Source organism: Nilaparvata lugens, chromosome 6 (assembly GCF_014356525.2).
Source record: "Nilaparvata lugens isolate BPH chromosome 6, ASM1435652v1, whole genome shotgun sequence".
Taxonomy (NCBI): domain Eukaryota; kingdom Metazoa; phylum Arthropoda; class Insecta; order Hemiptera; family Delphacidae; genus Nilaparvata; species Nilaparvata lugens.
The window spans coordinates 21676186-21694297 of NC_052509.1; the positions used below are offsets into that span (position 1 = coordinate 21676186).

At 36.6% G+C, this 18112-nt stretch overlaps 1 protein-coding gene across 4 annotated transcripts in view; it reads right to left on the reverse strand.

Annotated features, from left to right (window-relative positions):
* Positions 1-18112, reverse strand: part of LOC111048197 (protein abnormal spindle) — a 274644-nt gene that overhangs the window by 22800 nt on the left and 233732 nt on the right. The window contains exons 5-11 of one of the 4 annotated variants that reach the window (XM_039430393.1): positions 17525-17740; positions 14325-15775; positions 13978-14264; positions 12668-12829; positions 3033-3203; positions 836-1046; positions 28-210 (exon numbers count right to left, since the gene is read on the reverse strand). In XM_039430393.1, the coding sequence (XP_039286327.1) occupies positions 28-210; positions 836-1046; positions 3033-3203; positions 12668-12829; positions 13978-14264; positions 14325-15775; positions 17525-17740 (2681 nt within the window). Of the gene's footprint in view, positions 1-27; positions 211-835; positions 1047-3032; positions 3204-12667; positions 12830-13977; positions 15776-17524; positions 17741-18112 lie in introns of all 4 variants that reach the window. The other 3 variants (XM_039430394.1, XM_039430395.1, XM_039430391.1) reach the window with 3 other exon arrangements.

An 18112-nucleotide genomic window follows, 5' to 3' on the forward strand; every position in this document is an offset into this window, starting at 1 on the left:
ATAGAATTTGCAGAAATGTTTGGCTACCTGTAGACAGCAGGCTGTTGGGCGTTTCTGTGGACAGGAGCTCGCACACACTGCATCTCCTCCTTAGAGGGCATCATGCAGGTGGCCTGCAGTTCGAGGGGCGGGGAGAGGATCTTGTTCACCCATTTCAGCAGATCTTTTTCGGTCTCGTCGATGAAGCTGCTCTCCAGGTAGACTAGAGCACTGCAACAACAAACAAGTTCATATAAAAATAGATTCACAACATAGAGATATGGTAGAAAACAAGGAATTTATCCTCGAATAAACCTAGATTCACAACATAGATATATGGTAGAAAACAAGGAATTTTTTCCTGGAATAAACCTAGATTCACAACATAGAGATATGGTAGAAAACAAGGAATTTTTCTTCGAATAAACCTAGATTCACACCATAGAGATTTGGTTAAAAAACAAGGAATTTATCCTGAATTAAACCTAGATTCACAACATAGAGATATGGTAAAAAATAGGAATTTATCTTCGAATAAACTTGGGAAATTGTTTGAAAATCGAATGGAAAAATATCAAATGAGTTTACCATGCATACCATGTATGCATGTCTAACGAATAAAATAATTGATTAATACAATAACATTGTACGCCAACATTGTGCGCCTTCGATATTCCCAAATTATTCTGATGAGCTGCATTATACAAATAGTTGTGGCTTAGTGCTTGAGACTCACAGTTGGCAACTCTGGTTCTAACCTAGAAATGTCAGATCTGCACATGCGTAGCATATACTATAAACTCAGCCAGAGCTCAATTCATGATGTGCCATCACCAGAATAAGTTTGAACACTCACTCTTGATGAAATGGATTTCCGTAGAGATCAATGATGTGGTGGCCGAAAAGAGCGGGTGATGGCGGACACAGGTAAGCACTACTAGCACTGGATGAGGTGGTAGGAGTTTGTGACGTCACCAGAGTGTGTAGTGACGTCATAGAAGAGGTGGAGACCGATGACTCTGTGCTGCTTAGGCGCAAGCGCCTTGGTACCAGTCGTGAAACTGATACTGCAAACAAAAACAATAGCCAATCGAATTAAAAATGAATAATAATTATGAAGGATGATAATAATTAAGCACTATATTATTTTGGATAGTATGTCCTTTGATTCGATGTTTGGATAGGTTCCACCCTCCCATAGAGCACATGAAATCGGAAAAAATACAGTAAGTTAACAAGTAGTCCTTAGTCATTCATACATACAGTTACTCTATGAGAGATTCAGAGATGTCTAGCAAACGGAACTAGTATCATCATTTCTTCAGTTGACCTTCCGGCAGTCGCGCTGTTGTAAAAAGTACAACAGTGTCAGTTTTTTGCTGCACAAAACTATTGAATGTGGTGGTGTCAGTGAATGAGTCACCTAAGCATTCCAAAACTTCCCCCATCACTCCACTGAGTTGCAGTATCAACCGAGCATTGGTTCAGTCTTTAGGTGCCATTTAGTCGCGACAGTGCATAAGATAGGGAAAAACTGTATTCGGGGACTGTAAACGAACCAATAACACAGAATTGATGGCTTTGCTTGATGTACCTTATTGGGCTATGAAATGTTAATCATCCAAATGTTCATAGGCGTAAAATAATCCAAGAAGATGGAAAAAGTAATTATACAATTATTAATTAATATGTTTTGACAGTAAACAGAGTACATAACACTTGGAAGATTGGATGTTGTACAAAATACAACACGCGACTGGTCGTGTGATTGAGTAGGGCGCGACAACCAGAAGGTTAATAAAAAATCATGTTAATACCAAGTCTTTGTTTATTATTTCAATATGAATATCCACCACAATATCACCTTCACTAGAAAAAAAGTTGGATAAAAAATAATAAGTTGAATTGATAAAGCTACTTAGCTCCTAAAGATTGAATTTATTTTCAAGAACCTTTTCCTCTTCTCCTTGCCTCATTCCATTATTTGGGATCGGCTCTCCTAGCACACAGTCGCCAGTTCACACGATACTGGGTCGTCTCATCGTAGCATCTAATTGTTGCATATTCTTATGGACTAGCAACATTTATGTGAGGCGAGGTCTGCCTCTGCCCCTTGGCTGCGTCTCTATTTCAAACACTTGACTTGTCATGTCTATTAACATGGTCATACCAGCGCAGTCTCGCCTCAATTACTTTCTTAGCAATTGGCACCATTCTGAAACTGCCCCGGGCATGGATGTTTCTAAAGTTTTTGAAGAATTTGTTTCTTCAATCAAGTATCTATGGCATTAACATTGATACTACTGATAGATACATAGTCAATATCGGGTCTGGAGTACAAAAGCATAAAAATTTATTACAAAAGAAGAAATTATAATAATATTCATAGTTCATACAGAAATGTTCAATCTAATCACAGTGAATTGAGATTAATTTCCCGAGGAATGCAAAAATGTCCTAACAAAGGCCTGGTTGCACAAAAGCCGGTTAAATTTTAATCCTGATTAACTTTACGTGAATCAAATCAGAGAAGACCATTTCAAAAAGATGGTTCTACTAGAATTAATTAAAAATAACCTGGTTTTTTGCAACCGGCATTAAGTACCTGATTGAATGAATACAAAAGTTCAACAGCTGAGTCATAATTTTGACACAGTCCCACACACATGAACTCCCTCACTCACTTCCATCATCAACAGACAATAATTATTCTTTTTATGTTCTTTAGAGAGTTTTCCCAGGGATGAGACCTAGTGCAATCGAATTTTTATATTATAAACTTACTATGTTCTGAATTTCGTGAGAATCGTTAGAGCCGTTTTCAAGATCCGGTGAAATACAAACATATAAACAGAAATTGCTCGTTTAATAGTATAGGATAGCTATACTTATGTAGTGTGAATATGAGGTACTCACATTTCATTTGTTTTTTCAATACAGTGTTGTACGATGTTAGAGAATGAAATGTTTATCTTGTAGCCTAATGCAGTGATATAATTGTACAAAAATGTAAAAAAATAAATTCGTTATCTATCTATCTATGAGCTACTCACACGCTTGTGTTTTGTTAGTGTTGGTGGTGTTGGCAGGCTTTGCAGGTCGCCTGACCGAGGCAGACCTTGCGCTACTAATACTGTGGCAGTCGGCCTGATCCACACACGTCAGCGAACTGCTCCTACTACTTCTGCTCAGACCAACAGCTGCAGCTGCTGATTTCTCCATCACTGTCCACCCACCAAACATCAACAATTATTCAAATTTACACACAGTCACAAACTTAATGATGTAAACACGAACATCAGGCGAAATACCGTAACAATTTAAAATTAATATTATTATAATAGACTATCACTGTTATATCTAGTTTTTAATACCATTTCAATACTAGTTTTTCACCGAAATCGGCAAATGATATTCTCTGATCAATTATGCTACTGCTACATTAAAGAAACACCTAACCATTGAAACACTACTGTGCTTCACCTGATATTTTTCATAGTCGTCTTACGATTGTAAAAATCCAATTGTCATAAGTTTAGAATGAAAGTCAATAGATAGAAAGTTACTTCAGAAACAAAAGGTTCAAGCGTTAGTACAAATCAAAGTATTAAAATATTTAACGTATTAATTTAATCAATGACATACACATATAATCATAGAATTATTAATTATATTTGAGTTTATTTAAGACGTATTAAGTACTGATTCTAATAGAACACATTTTTTTTTAATCAATCCAGCTACTTGAATAAATAAATTAAAAACCAAACCAAAGGTTCAACTTAATACACAATACACACTTTTCAGTGACAACTTAACCCCGCTAATTGCAGCCTCCTACTACCTTCTGACTGAGAAGCAAATTCTACAGGTACGATGGATAATCCTTTATCTGAATTACAAGTGAAAACTTGATTTATTGAGATAACGTTGTTGTTAGTTTGATAAACTTTGCAGAACCGTAATTTTCATTCTAGCGGAATAAATGGTAGGAATTTATCTATCTACATTTGAATTTATCCCAGACAATGGATAAAACCTTATACAATGAACAATGAAATTCATTTTTCCAAAGTTCTAATGTTTCTAATTTTTCCAACACACAAGATAACCAAATATTATACCTACGACCAAGTGTAGATGAGAAATTCAGAGATACTTTTATCAATAAATTACTCCTTTATTAATTCTATGTTGATACATCAATCATCATTAATGTTAGATAACAGAACCAATTTGCATGTTATCCCATTATTATTTTCTTGCATTATTGTTAATCACTGAATAGTCAGCCTCTGCGCTCCGGTTTTTTTTCGAATCTTGCAGGGACTTCCTCTATATATATATATATATACTTTGTCTAGATCTACACTTACTGATTGCTTAATATATGGTGAATTTGGAATTTAAAAGGTAATTTATGAAAATTTGATGATATAAAATTTGAAAATTTATAACCCAGGCGCCACGTTAATTATTAGGGAACGACCCTCGAAATTTGAATAAACAACTACCACAGCATAACTCTTTAGCAGAGACATGAATTTATTTGAACTATATAAAAACAATGTACATTACTTTAATAAAGACGCAGTCCAGCAATCAATAAATGTAGAACTACACATCTTTCCCAACTATATTGCTTCACTCCATGATTAAAATAATAAAGAAGGGAGGGAATCTAATGATACTTGTGAAATAACAACACAAGACAATTTTAAATCATTGGATAATTATAATGAAAATAAGCAAAAGGCAAATTGAAATTGACACTTTACAAAGAAAGAAACAAGATTTCCAATGTTGATAAAATATATCAAATGTCCTTCAAAATTTTAGTAATTACTCTGTTAAGCAGAACTCCGAAGTATGGAATATAATTTTAATAATAATGTTTATTGAGAGCCTCAATATTTAAATAAAATAATGCACATTATATACGACAAATAGAAAAGAAAACAAACCCTATTTAAACAACAAGAATACAAGAAAATAACCAGTGTGGCAAACAAACAACAACTTAAAATTTATTTATTTACTCTTATGGCTTTTATCGGCAGAGAGACCTTTTCGGATGTTCTGCCTTGTCGTATTACCCAATGTCATTTCCTATCAACACTCAAGTTTATAGGTTATGTCTTGGGTTCTTCATTTTTCTCAATAAAAATTTGCACTTTCACTTCCTGAGTTACTATTTTGTAAATTTTAAAATCAAGAAAACTATTTTCAAACACAAAATCACATTTAAAAAGCAAAAACTATAAAAATGTTGATAATAATATTGAACTGAAAATTTCACATTACAATTTTCTCCATGGCAACCAAAATGAAACTAAAAATTTAATAACTTAAAATTACACTAACCTTATGTTTTATGAGTACCCCGCGGACCATGGCCTTTTCGCGCACTTTTAATCTGCTCACTTTACATAACAAATTATGAATTTCAATTATTTTTCTTCAATGGTGGTTTTAATGTGGTTGTGGTTTTCCGGAAACATGACTCCATTTCAGCCCCTAGGGCTGCGGGCTGTACGCCGCTCACTCCTCAGACATCTTATTCTTGCCGTGGTTCACCGAAAAGTGTGCTCGTGTTCCCAACTCCACGTGCTCGCCAACCCTCGAACCATTGTTCCTCCTTGGATCACTGCCCCAGTTGGTGCTGCCCCCTATCTGATGGCACTCCACTCACGCCTGGCGTCTGGCTGCCACCCTTCTTTTGTCACTGGTCAGCGTCGGTTATTTCACCGTTAGACTTTTGACCATCATTGTTTCAACCTCTACCCCTCTTTATGATTGTATATATATATATATACAATATATAAATATATAATATATATATATATATATATATATATATATATATATATATATATATATATAATATATATATATATATATATATATATATATATAATATATATATATATATATATATTTGAATGTTATATATATAATAATATATATGTAATATATATATATATATATATTACATTTGAGTGTTTCGCGGATGGATATATTATATGTAAAAGAATTAACCGGGTACATCCGTTTGTTTTGACTTACTTGAGTCTGACGTTTCGTCGCCATCGCAGACGACATCTTCTGAGGGTGGCGTCGAAATCCACACTGAGTCCTAAGTATTCTTTCTGGGTCGAAGAGCATACCTCCTACCCCCTCCCTCTACTTGCTTGTGCTGGCGCTGTTGGGTGAGTGAAATTCCAGGAATGTTGTCTTGTTTTGGTGACAATGGTGCTGTAGCGGGTTTCATTGTACCAGGTACTGGGCGTTTGGTATTCAAAATTAACTTCCATAAGGGAGACACGTTGAGGCTGTCGTCTCTTTTATTTAGAGAGCCTTGCTTTTCGATTTCCAACGCCTCTCTCACAATCCTGACTTGAAAATCTCGAATGCTGGCTATTTGTTTGGAATTCACGAAATTTATTGTATGACCAGTATTTTTCACATGGTTATATAGGGCTGAGGTTGATTGTTGATTTTTTATGCTTAATTTATGTTCATCTATTCTAGCAGAGATTCTCCTATTTGTTTGGCCTACATATTGCTTGTCACAGTTCAGGCAGGGGATACTGTAGACTCCTTGGTTTTCTAGCTCCAGTCTGTTGATGGGTTTTTTTAAGATTTGCGAAATGAGTAGATGGGGTTTGAATAATGGTTTGATTTTGTGGGTTTTTAATACTCTTCCAATTCTGTCTGTGGTGCCCTTGATGTATGGGAGGAGTAATGTTTTTTCAAAATATTCTTCTTTTTCTTGTTGATTCCCTTTTTTAAGTGGAGACAGATTATTTACTATTGATTTTTGAATGATTGTAGTTGGGTAGCCATTGGATTTGAGAATGTTAGTCACTGTCTTTATTTCTTCTTCTCTCATTTTTTCATTGGTGAGATGAAGAGATCTGAAGATTAAGCTGTTTATAACTGAGGAGGATTGAGCCGGGTGGTGATGTGATTGGAAATGTAAGTACCTGTTAGTGTGGGTGGGCTTTCTGTATACTGAATAGTTCAAACTTCCATCGGTTTGTCTCATCAATAGAATGTCTAAAAAGGGTAAAGATGACTCTTTTTCTATTTCTAGTGTGAATTGGATTTTAGGGTGTATTTCATTTAGCTGCTGTAGAAATTCCAATAGTTTTTCTTCACCATGAGGCCAAATTATGAAAATATCATCAACATATCTTTTCCAGATGCTCGGTTTGAAAAAAGCTTTGTTCAAGGCTTCTTCTTCAAAATGTGTCATGAAAAGGTTTGCTATGGCTGGAGAGAGAGATGATCCCATTGGTGCTCCTTCAATTTGCCTGTAATATTGATTTTTGTGTATGAAATATGTGTTTTTCAAGCAGTGGCTAGTCAACTCTACTGTCGATCTAGAGAAGTGTTTGTTCTGTTCATGATGGAGAGGGCTTCGTCGACTGGGATGTTGGGGTATAGAGAGATAACGTCCAAGCTGGCTAGTATATCCCCCGAGTTGAGAGTTATATTTTCCACCTGGCTGATAAAATCGTATGAATTCTTCACATAGGACTGGGATTTTTCTATTATGGGCTGGATAAGTCCGGCTAAGTATCTTTCTAATTTTTGAGTGGGAGAGTTAATTGCACTGACGATCGGTCTCAAGGGTGTGTTTTCCTTATGGACTTTAGGAAATCCCAAAAAATCCCCAAAAATCTATGGTCTTCCATACTTATAGATACTTAGCCGGACTTATCCAGCCCATAATAGAAAAATCCCAGTCCTATGTGAAGAATTCATACGATTTTATCAGCCAGGTGGAAAATATAACTCTCAACTCGGGGGATATACTAGCCAGCTTGGACGTTATCTCTCTATACCCCAACATCCCAGTCGACGAAGCCCTCTCCATCATGAAACAGAACAAACACTTCTCTAGATCGACAGTAGAGTTGACTAGCCACTGCTTGAAAAACACATATTTCATACACAAAAATCAATATTACAGGCAAATTGAAGGAGCACCAATGGGATCATCTCTCTCTCCAGCCATAGCAAACCTTTTCATGACACATTTTGAAGAAGAAGCCTTGAACAAAGCTTTTTTCAAACCGAGCATCTGGAAAAGATATGTTGATGATATTTTCATAATTTGGCCTCATGGTGAAGAAAAACTATTGGAATTTCTACAGCAGCTAAATGAAATACACCCTAAAATCCAATTCACACTAGAAATAGAAAAAGAGTCATCTTTACCCTTTTTAGACATTCTATTGATGAGACAAACCGATGGAAGTTTGAACTATTCAGTATACAGAAAGCCCACCCACACTAACAGGTACTTACATTTCCAATCACATCACCACCCGGCTCAATCCTCCTCAGTTATAAACAGCTTAATCTTCAGATCTCTTCATCTCACCAATGAAAAAATGAGAGAAGAAGAAATAAAGACAGTGACTAACATTCTCAAATCCAATGGCTACCCAACTACAATCATTCAAAAATCAATAGTAAATAATCTGTCTCCACTTAAAAAAGGGAATCAACAAGAAAAAGAAGAATATTTTGAAAAAACATTACTCCTCCCATACATCAAGGGCACCACAGACAGAATTGGAAGAGTATTAAAAACCCACAAAATCAAACCATTATTCAAACCCCATCTACTCATTTCGCAAATCTTAAAAAAACCCATCAACAGACTGGAGCTAGAAAACCAAGGAGTCTACAGTATCCCCTGCCTGAACTGTGACAAGCAATATGTAGGCCAAACAAATAGGAGAATCTCTGCTAGAATAGATGAACATAAATTAAGCATAAAAAATCAACAATCAACCTCAGCCCTATATAACCATGTGAAAAATACTGGTCATACAATAAATTTCGTGAATTCCAAACAAATAGCCAGCATTCGAGATTTTCAAGTCAGGATTGTGAGAGAGGCGTTGGAAATCGAAAAGCAAGGCTCTCTAAATAAAAGAGACGACAGCCTCAACGTGTCTCCCTTATGGAAGTTAATTTTGAATACCAACGCCCAGTACCTGGTACAATGAAACCCGCTACAGCACCATTGTCACCAAAACAAGACAACATTCCTGGAATTTCACTCACCCAACAGCGCCAGCACAAGCAAGTAGAGGGAGGGGGTAGGAGGTATGCTCTTCGACCCAGAAAGAATACTTAGGACTCAGTGTGGATTTCGACGCCACCCTCAGAAGATGTCGTCTGCGATGGCGACGAAACGTCAGACTCAAGTAAGTCAAAACAAACGGATGTACCCGGTTAATTCTTTTACATATAATATATATATATATATATATATATATATATATATATATATATATATATATATATATAATCCTATTTGATGGTATTTCATTTTATATTATATTTTACTTTTTATAACCATTGTCATTTTAATTATGTTATGGAAAAATAAAGTTATGATTTGATTCCTATTCTGTATTTCAATACTGTTTCGACTCCTGGCCTTCTTTGTAGGTCCTTCCGCTCAGAGAGGGGACGCCAAACTGCCTCTAGGGCGCCCGGCCACCCTCGACTCAGCCTCTTGACCCACATTTGTGCCTGGAGTTTCACCCATCTCTGGTCTCTTGGTTTTTTTTGCCCCTCCGAAACTCTGCAGGGTCAAAAGTCTCACCTCTCCCAGGAAGTTTTGCCTAAATGACCGTCCTTCTTTGACAGTGGTGAGTTTTGGCCTCTCCACCCACAAACTTGTGACCTACGTGAGTTCCTCTATTGGCTTTTTTTAGGTCCTTCCGCTGAATGAAGGGTCGCCAAATTGCCTCTAGGGCACCTGGTCACCCTCGACTCAAGCTCTTTACCCACATTTGTGCCTGGAGTTTCACCCATCTCTGGTCTCTTGGTTTTTCTTTTTGCCCCTCCGAAACTGCCGATGTGAATCAGGATCCTGTGCAGATCCCGTGGGTTTGAAGGCAAGGCAACTTCTGGAGTTGCCTTGGGGTCCCTTTTAGTCGCCTCTAAGACAAGCAGGGATATTGTGGGTGAACTCTGGTTTTCAACACATTCTTGAGTACGATGTTCGACTCAAAGCTCTCCCAACCTACAAAAATGTGTGGACAAAAATGGTTGCCATTCAAGCCAGCAAAGCTGCAAAGTCAAAATGTGTGTCTAAAACATTTCCTCCAAATTCTTTTTAGTTGTCAATTGGTATTTTGTTGCAAAACTGAAAATTTCACACTCAACACTAAAGCTGCTGCAACATCGTGGGAAATGCGTATACTTGTGAAATTATGTATCAAATTGTAGAGAATTCAATGCTCTATAAACTCATAATCAACATGAATTTTTTTAAGCGCGTTTATTATTTCTAAGCGTGTATTCTTCAAGCGAGGACAATTCAGACTTCAGTTGAGAATTCACACTATTCAGAATGGAATTTTCATCAGGCAGAGCTTTTAGCATTAGTTTTCAAAGTAGAAAGTTCTTGAATTTATCGAATTCAGTTGATATGGAATTAATTGAATCTCCAATCGCTCGTAACTCTTTTCTGGGGGGGGGGGCAGTTCAGCTTGAATTGTCTTGATAACGCTGCCAATAGCTTCAAGGCCAGCTTGAGACAGAGAGCTTGATTGAGAAGCGCCGCTACTCTTAAAAATTCTGATGCTCTTCACTATCGGTGGATGATGATAAGCCAGACTTTTACTAAAATCGGACATCACTTTTTTCACATAAGCTCTAGGATTGTGCGTGGGTAATGAGGTAGATGATAATAAGAGATGAATGGACCTTCAGTCTTAGGTGGGTTCCGAACCACCGGGAATCGATTTTACAACTCATGAATCATATTCAGAGGAGTTGGCACAAGCGTTTACCCTTTCATTTTACCCTTCCAAGGTCAGATAATACGAAAGATAAAAAAACAACGTGCTTCTTCGCCCGCTCAACTGATACTTAGGCCTATTATCATTTATTATGAGTTACTATTTTGCATTTTTATGAGCTAAAGTTTCGCTTATAATTTGGCGAGACTTTGGATTTTTTGATTTGCCCTCAAGAATAGGTATGCAACTTCGCTTCAAAATAGAAAGAATCACTATTATTATTTATTTTCTAATCTGATCAACTTATTTTTTATATAAGTATTAGACTACAATTTGGTATGAAAATGAACCTCAATATTATTAACATTAACCTCAATATTAACATGCATATACAATCCAGTGACACATCCGTAACGTATCCGTCTTATGTCGTCCGTTTTCCTATTTTTGTGCTCACAAGCTCAGTTCGTCATCAACTATGGAAGAGCTAGTACTCTTGGCCACTTTTGTTTTGTGTGTAAAAAATAGGAAGAAAGGCAGAATTCATCGTTCACGTTGGAGTAGGGACTGGTTGTTAAGAAGACACAAATTTTCTCACGTTGCATTGCTTCGAGAATTGCAAGATGAATCTGAAAATATGTTTATAATTTTGTTTATATGTTCCTCATTTACGGTGAAACGCGGCAATAGATTTTCATGAAATTTGACAGGTATGTTATGTTCCTCTTTAAATTGCGCGTCGACGTATATACAAGGTTTTTTGAAATTTTGCATTTTAAGGATAATACAAAAGGAAAAGAAGTCTCTTTCGAACGCCAATATTACCGTAAAAATCAGACTATAGACATCATAAATCAGCTGTCAAGTGGATTATTACTTGCATGCAATTAATATCCCATTGTAATTTGGTAAAAAATCAGCTGTCGTGTGGACTATTAATTGCAATCAATGAATTGCATGCAATATTGATAACTCGATGTAGCTTATTATTAATTTTTTCTCCCGACTTTTCTCTGCTTTCAACTCGGTAAGCTTTTAATGATATTAGCATAGTTGTTTAAAACAAATTATTAGCATTTTAATGCTAATAATATAATTTTTAATATTAATAATTATTGTCGATACAACTAAAATCATAATATCAACATCAAATTCTGAGAGTATCATGAGAATCGAGAAAGAAAAAAAGCGTTATATAAAATCGATAAAAAAACTTGCTTATTTTCAAGGACTCGCGAAGCATTCTATTAATTTGAGGGCGCTGAATCCGAATCTGAAATCACAATTTCTCTATCTCCATTTTTACGCGATTTAGGTTTTGGTGGATAGGCAAAAGACGGAAGGTTTGATGGAAAAAGATTCCCGGCCGATACATTTCAAGTTTGACGACTTAAGCTTGAAGACCCATCCGTTTTACCGCCCAGACGCAACGACTTACATGTTCCGACTTTTGCTTGAGCAAAAGACTGAAGCTAAACTTGAGCGTCTGGACCGGGCTTTAGAACAAAACGAACGCCATTTTGCAAATGTTATTTTTCGTAAATAATCAGTCTTCTACAATTTTCTTCTCTAATATTATTAGGATGACAAAATCTAATGTACAGGGTACAGTACACATAAGAAAAAATTAATGGAGATTCATTAAAAAATGAATGTGTATTTTAAACTATCCATACTTCATCATCGTCCAACCATATACATTGAATGAGATACTAACGTAAATTGAGTGAAAATGAATCCACTATGGTGGCTTCTTGAGAAACTTAATGCCACTACTTGGCTCAAATTTCTAGAGTATTGGGAAAAGCGACAAACTACATTTCGGCCTGGATTTTAGACTAATGTAGTTATTAGTTGTTAAAATGCCAGTAATCAGATGAAGCGCTGTCAAGTGAAAATAGTGACTCACTCACCCGGGCGCTTTCGTTGGGTGACAGTCGATCGCCTGACGGCCCTGGAGGGCGGCGGTAGCACTACGGGCGAGTCGGACGGCGGCTTCAATCGTATTCGCTTGGGCGGCGACACGTGCAATAGACAGGGAGCAGGTCGGCCTTCCGTTGCACTCTGAATTTCCTCTGCAAAGCCAAAATAGAGTAGCATTGATACAAATGAAAATATGGCAAAATTTGTAACTCAATCAACATTGGATTGATTGTATGACTGTTAAGAAAACTCAGAGGTGCGGCAACCTTACAACACATAAAATAAAAACCAATTAATTAGTGACATGTTATTTTTATCTGTAGGCCTATGCAAGACGAAGCATACAAGTTTGTCCAAACAAGCTTTCAATTTTACTTTTCAGCTTATACTTAGTAATAGGTAATAATGGAGATGCCAAGATTTGTTTTGGCGAAGCATGTGAATTTACCTTACCCTATATTAAAGCATACCCCACCTCTATATAAAACAAATATGACATGTCACATACTACCGAGCTATGCTTGATTATTTAGTGCCTGTATGATTCAATAAACTCTATTCTATAACATTATTTATTCATTGATTGATCCACCAATAACCAATTATTATATTTATTATAGCTGCTTCACCTCTTATAACCCAATGCTAGGGGGTATGGAGCTAAATACTTGAAGGATACCAGAGAACTTTCTAATTAATTTCAAGTCCTATCATAATTGATATCCTCAAGTCCTATACTACAAAAAGCTACAAAACCTACACTACAGATACCAATTATTGATAAAGATTCTTTTACAATGTATTGTAAGATGTCACTGAAGTAGGGATTGCGAGACGTGAAATAAATTTGAAAATAATATTCATGAAACAAGTTTTTCAATATCAATTTTTCCTATCATGACACGAATGAAATTTGAAATGTTTCAATTTATTCCCCCACGGATAATCAGCGGACAATTATTGCATATTTACAATGTATTATGAGTTGAATATAAAATTTTAATATCTAATTTTCACCATTACATTCAATGGAAGCCTCTCTTATGGATTCAGTTTCAACTTATGCTATCAGAGACACAATATAAATATAATGTAGGGTTTGTATATTCGTAGGACATTATTTTGTAAACTCTATTAGGCTACATAATTGAAAATTTCAGAAAAAGTTATTGGTTGCATATCTGATTTGTGTATTTTGTATCTTGATTGAATTTCATCCAATTGTATTAATATATAGATGAAAGGACAACATAAAAAAATAGGAAGGAAGATAAGAGAAGATGTGTCACTGTATTCTCACCTGTGTTTGCCTTGGTAACGGTTATAGAGCCAGTCCTGCCATCTGTTGCACTCAAGTCAACCTCACTTCTGTATTCTGCGGTAATGATCGTGGAATCAGTTTGTTCAACTGGAGCACTAGAATCAGCAGCCTCATTTCTCCTAGCCTTTGTAACAGTTCTAGAATCAACTGGAGCACTGAAGTCCAGAATCTGATTCGTTCTTGCCTTTGTTATGGTCCCAGAATCTGTGAGACCAACTGGAATACTAAAGTCCAGAGCATTGTTTCTCCTATCCTTAGTAACAGTCCTAGAATCAACTGGAGCACTAAAATCAGCAGCCTCATTTCTCCTAGCCTTGCTAACAGTCCTAGAATCAACTGGAGCACTGAAGTCCAGAATCTGATTCGTTCTAGTCTTCATTACAGTCCCAGAATCAGCGAGACCAACTGGAATACTGAAGTCCACAGCATCGTTTCTCCTACCCTTAGTAACAGTCCTAGAATCAAATGGAGCACTAAAATCAGCAGCCTCATTTCTTCTAGCCTTTGTAACAGTTCTAGAATCAACTGGAGCACTGAAGTCCAGAATCTCATTCGTTCTTGCCTTTGTTATGGTCCCAGAATCTGTGAGACCAACTGGAATACTAAAGTCCAGAGCATTGTTTCTCCTATCCTTAGTAACAGTCCTAGAATCAACTGGAGCACTAAAATCAGCAGCCTCATTTCTCCTAGCCTTGGTAGCAGTCCTAGAATCAACTGAAGCACTGACGTCCAGAACCTCATTTCTTCTCGCCTTTGTAACAGTACTGGAGTCAGTCTCTTCACCCTCACATTCCTGTAGAAGTGTCTCAGCTTTCATTTTGACGCCTGCAACAGTCTCGGTGACTTGTGGTCTCTTGTCGACCACGTGAAAATCATCGAAGCCCAGGTCAGCACTACCAAATAATTCATCAATATTCTTTTCTATGGCCTGATCCAGTCCAAAACTTGTATCAGTATTGAACGACAGTTCGTCGATCTTTGCATCGAAATCATCGTCGAAAAGTGCCGTTGTTTGGGATTTAGGCGTCAGCAATTGACGACGTGTTGACGAGGACCGCCGAGATCGTTTTAAAGAAGAACGAATACCGTCACACCTCATATCAGCTGCTAGTTCTACTTTCAACAAATCTACATCTCGACGTTCGGCAGATCTTGTCAATCGGACTTCAGCTGCAATACAAACTTCAGGTGACAACAGTAGTTGATCATGGGATCTAGTCAATCGTCTGTCTTCATGTGACTGCAAGCCTTTTTCCCAACTGACGTGTTTTGCTGTAGAGCTCAACTTATTGGAGTGTTTACTGGTCGCACTCTCCAAACTGTCAGTGGAGAAACTCGCAGATGACCTCCGACGACAAGTAGTCTTGTCAGCTGAAGGCACCACATCAAATGTCTTATTGAAAAATGCTGGCGTGCTGAGGTCGACCACTGATTGCGCTCTCAAAACTGGCAGCGGTGTGCTGTGCTCTGATGTAAGCGTGAGACTGGGTGGCTTCCGAGACAACACAGGCGAAATCCAATGATGCTCTGTCAGAACATTTTCATCATTTCGTGTGCGCACCTTGGTCTTGGTGAACGTGGCACGCCGATTGTCTATTTCATCTTGCTCAGTGTCTTGTGCTAGCAACAAATTTATCTCAGAACAAGTGCTCTTTTTCACCTGCAAACGAGAGTTGTTTTCCCGCAAAGGCTGAACAGTGCTGCGAGTGCTGCTTGTCATCATTTTCATCTCGGTTTTTGCCAACTTCGCCTGCTTCTTCATTCTGCCACGCAGGTCCTGCACAAAATAGTGAACAATGAATTGCCAATACATAAGATATCGAGCCACACAACTACAAGATTTTATTGAAAAATAATTTTATGTAGAACAATATTGACAAAGAATGAATTTATAGAAATACGGTACTTAATATTGATTTGATATTCATTAGAAATGAATTCATTCCAAATGATAAAGAGATTCAAAATTCAAGTAAGAGTGGAAGTGGAAGTTAACATTGTATTATATATATATATATATATATATATATATATATAATATATATATATATATATATATATATATATATACTAGTAGTTCTGCGAACATTGGACCTCGCTCATGAATACAACTTTCAAATTAATGAGAAGGGCCACTATGAAAGTACAGTATATTGTAAAGATTTAGCAATGTCATCTATTATTTTTTCCATTAAAAATGCTAGTGACAATGTTTCCAGGGACATCGGACTTATAAATTTCTTTCGAGCAAGTACCTTCACATCGTCCCCATATTTACAATATTAACCTATATTACAACTTTTTTAATAATTAATTATAAGATATTGGTCAACTGACGTAAAAATGGAATATGCAGTAGGCATTTTAGACGATTAGACGATAGTGAGACAGAAAATGATTCTAAATAAGATGGGTTTGTTGGTGTCAATGACAGGAGGTTTCTAATGATGGTTTTAATGAAAAGTGGTTTTAATGTTATGGCTTGTTATGCTATGCAGAATGTTAAATGCTCACAACTCGGTTTCCGTTCTCATACTAAAAGGAAAAACAAAAGCTAATAGTTTTCCAGAAACTATTCGTCTATGAAGCAGGAAAATTTCGTGTTGAAAAGGGAAAAAATTGTGCAGTCAAGTGAGGCGTTTTCTACAAATAATAAATACAGCACATTTTAGAGCGGCACAAGTTCTATTTTTAAAAATTAAAGCTAATTTTTTTACTTATATTCATTTTTGGAAAGATTTACTCTTAACATATTGTAAATACTGTACTATGATCTTTAATAATTTTGAAAAGAATAAAAATTGCTGAATCTTGCAAAATAACGGCACTAGGTACGAGAAAGTAACTTTCTGGAAGGAGGTTGGTCTGCGGTTTTTCAAATTACAAAAAAACCGGAGGTCTTATCAAAAATCGTTACACTTACGTTTCTGCGCCTTGTTTCAAAGGGCTTGTATACCAAATCGGACAATAACTGTGACTGTAAACACGTCACAGTTATTATTGTAAACACAGTCACACGTCAAGTCAGTGGAAATGATAGGACGGAATAGATGCATAGATTATTTTTCCAACACCTTCAATAATAGATAGCTATAATTCAAGTATATCTGATATAATATTGATAGTAGCACAAATAACCTAGACGATTCTTATTAATACTTAATAGTGATAAACTATATCTTGAAGAGCCACGAAAATATCATGATTTAAATTTTCGAAATTTAGATTAAATAACGGTATTCTGGTAGTTGAACATAATATATTTCTTCATAACTTACAAATCATTTTATAACGGTGACACTTCCAAGCACCGTACGACCTGATTTCTACAGTTAAAAAAGTAACAACAGCTATTCGGTATTTTTAATATTGATTCCCTATACTTTGCCCTGTAAATTTCACAAGAATGCATTTTCATGAAAATTTAGCTTCCGACGTTTTCAAAATCACCACCACTAACATGCTCGCTCATGGTGAATATGGAAAGGAATGGCCAAGCTGTAAATCTATAAGGTTGGACACCAACCTGTGTCTGGAGAGTTGAGACGGTGAGTGAAATTTCAGAAATATTTCTAGTGCGCGGACCCACAGGCCTGACGCCCACCACGTGACGTGTCGGCTTGTAGTCGCGACTCGGCGTCCATTCGACCGTCAACACGGCGTTGCTGTTGCCCGCAATTCTCATCTCAGTTTCACTCCACTTGAAGCCGTCCGATTCCGGCGGCAAGTTCAGAAATTCAATCTGAAAAACAAAACAAATAATTAAATGAGCGTTAGCGAGTTCTCACTTTTGACTAACAAACTGAAGGTCAAAGTCGTTGTCAGTCTGTTTGTATGTTCTACAATAACTTGAGAAAGAATTGATCAATCCGCTTCAAATTTTGAACATGTATTCTTCAAACCTTTTTACAGGTCAAGTTCGTTGGACAACAAAATTGACTCACTCCTTCGTCCTTTTTCAGGATATAAAAATAACATTGAAAGTGCATAAGAAAAAAATCTGGTGTGGCGCACTCACACAACTTTCCTTGCAGTTATAAAAATTTATCACCTGACGCAAGTGTACACGCGCATCTCAAGTCTACTATTCAGAGATCTGCCAGCTGGTGACAGG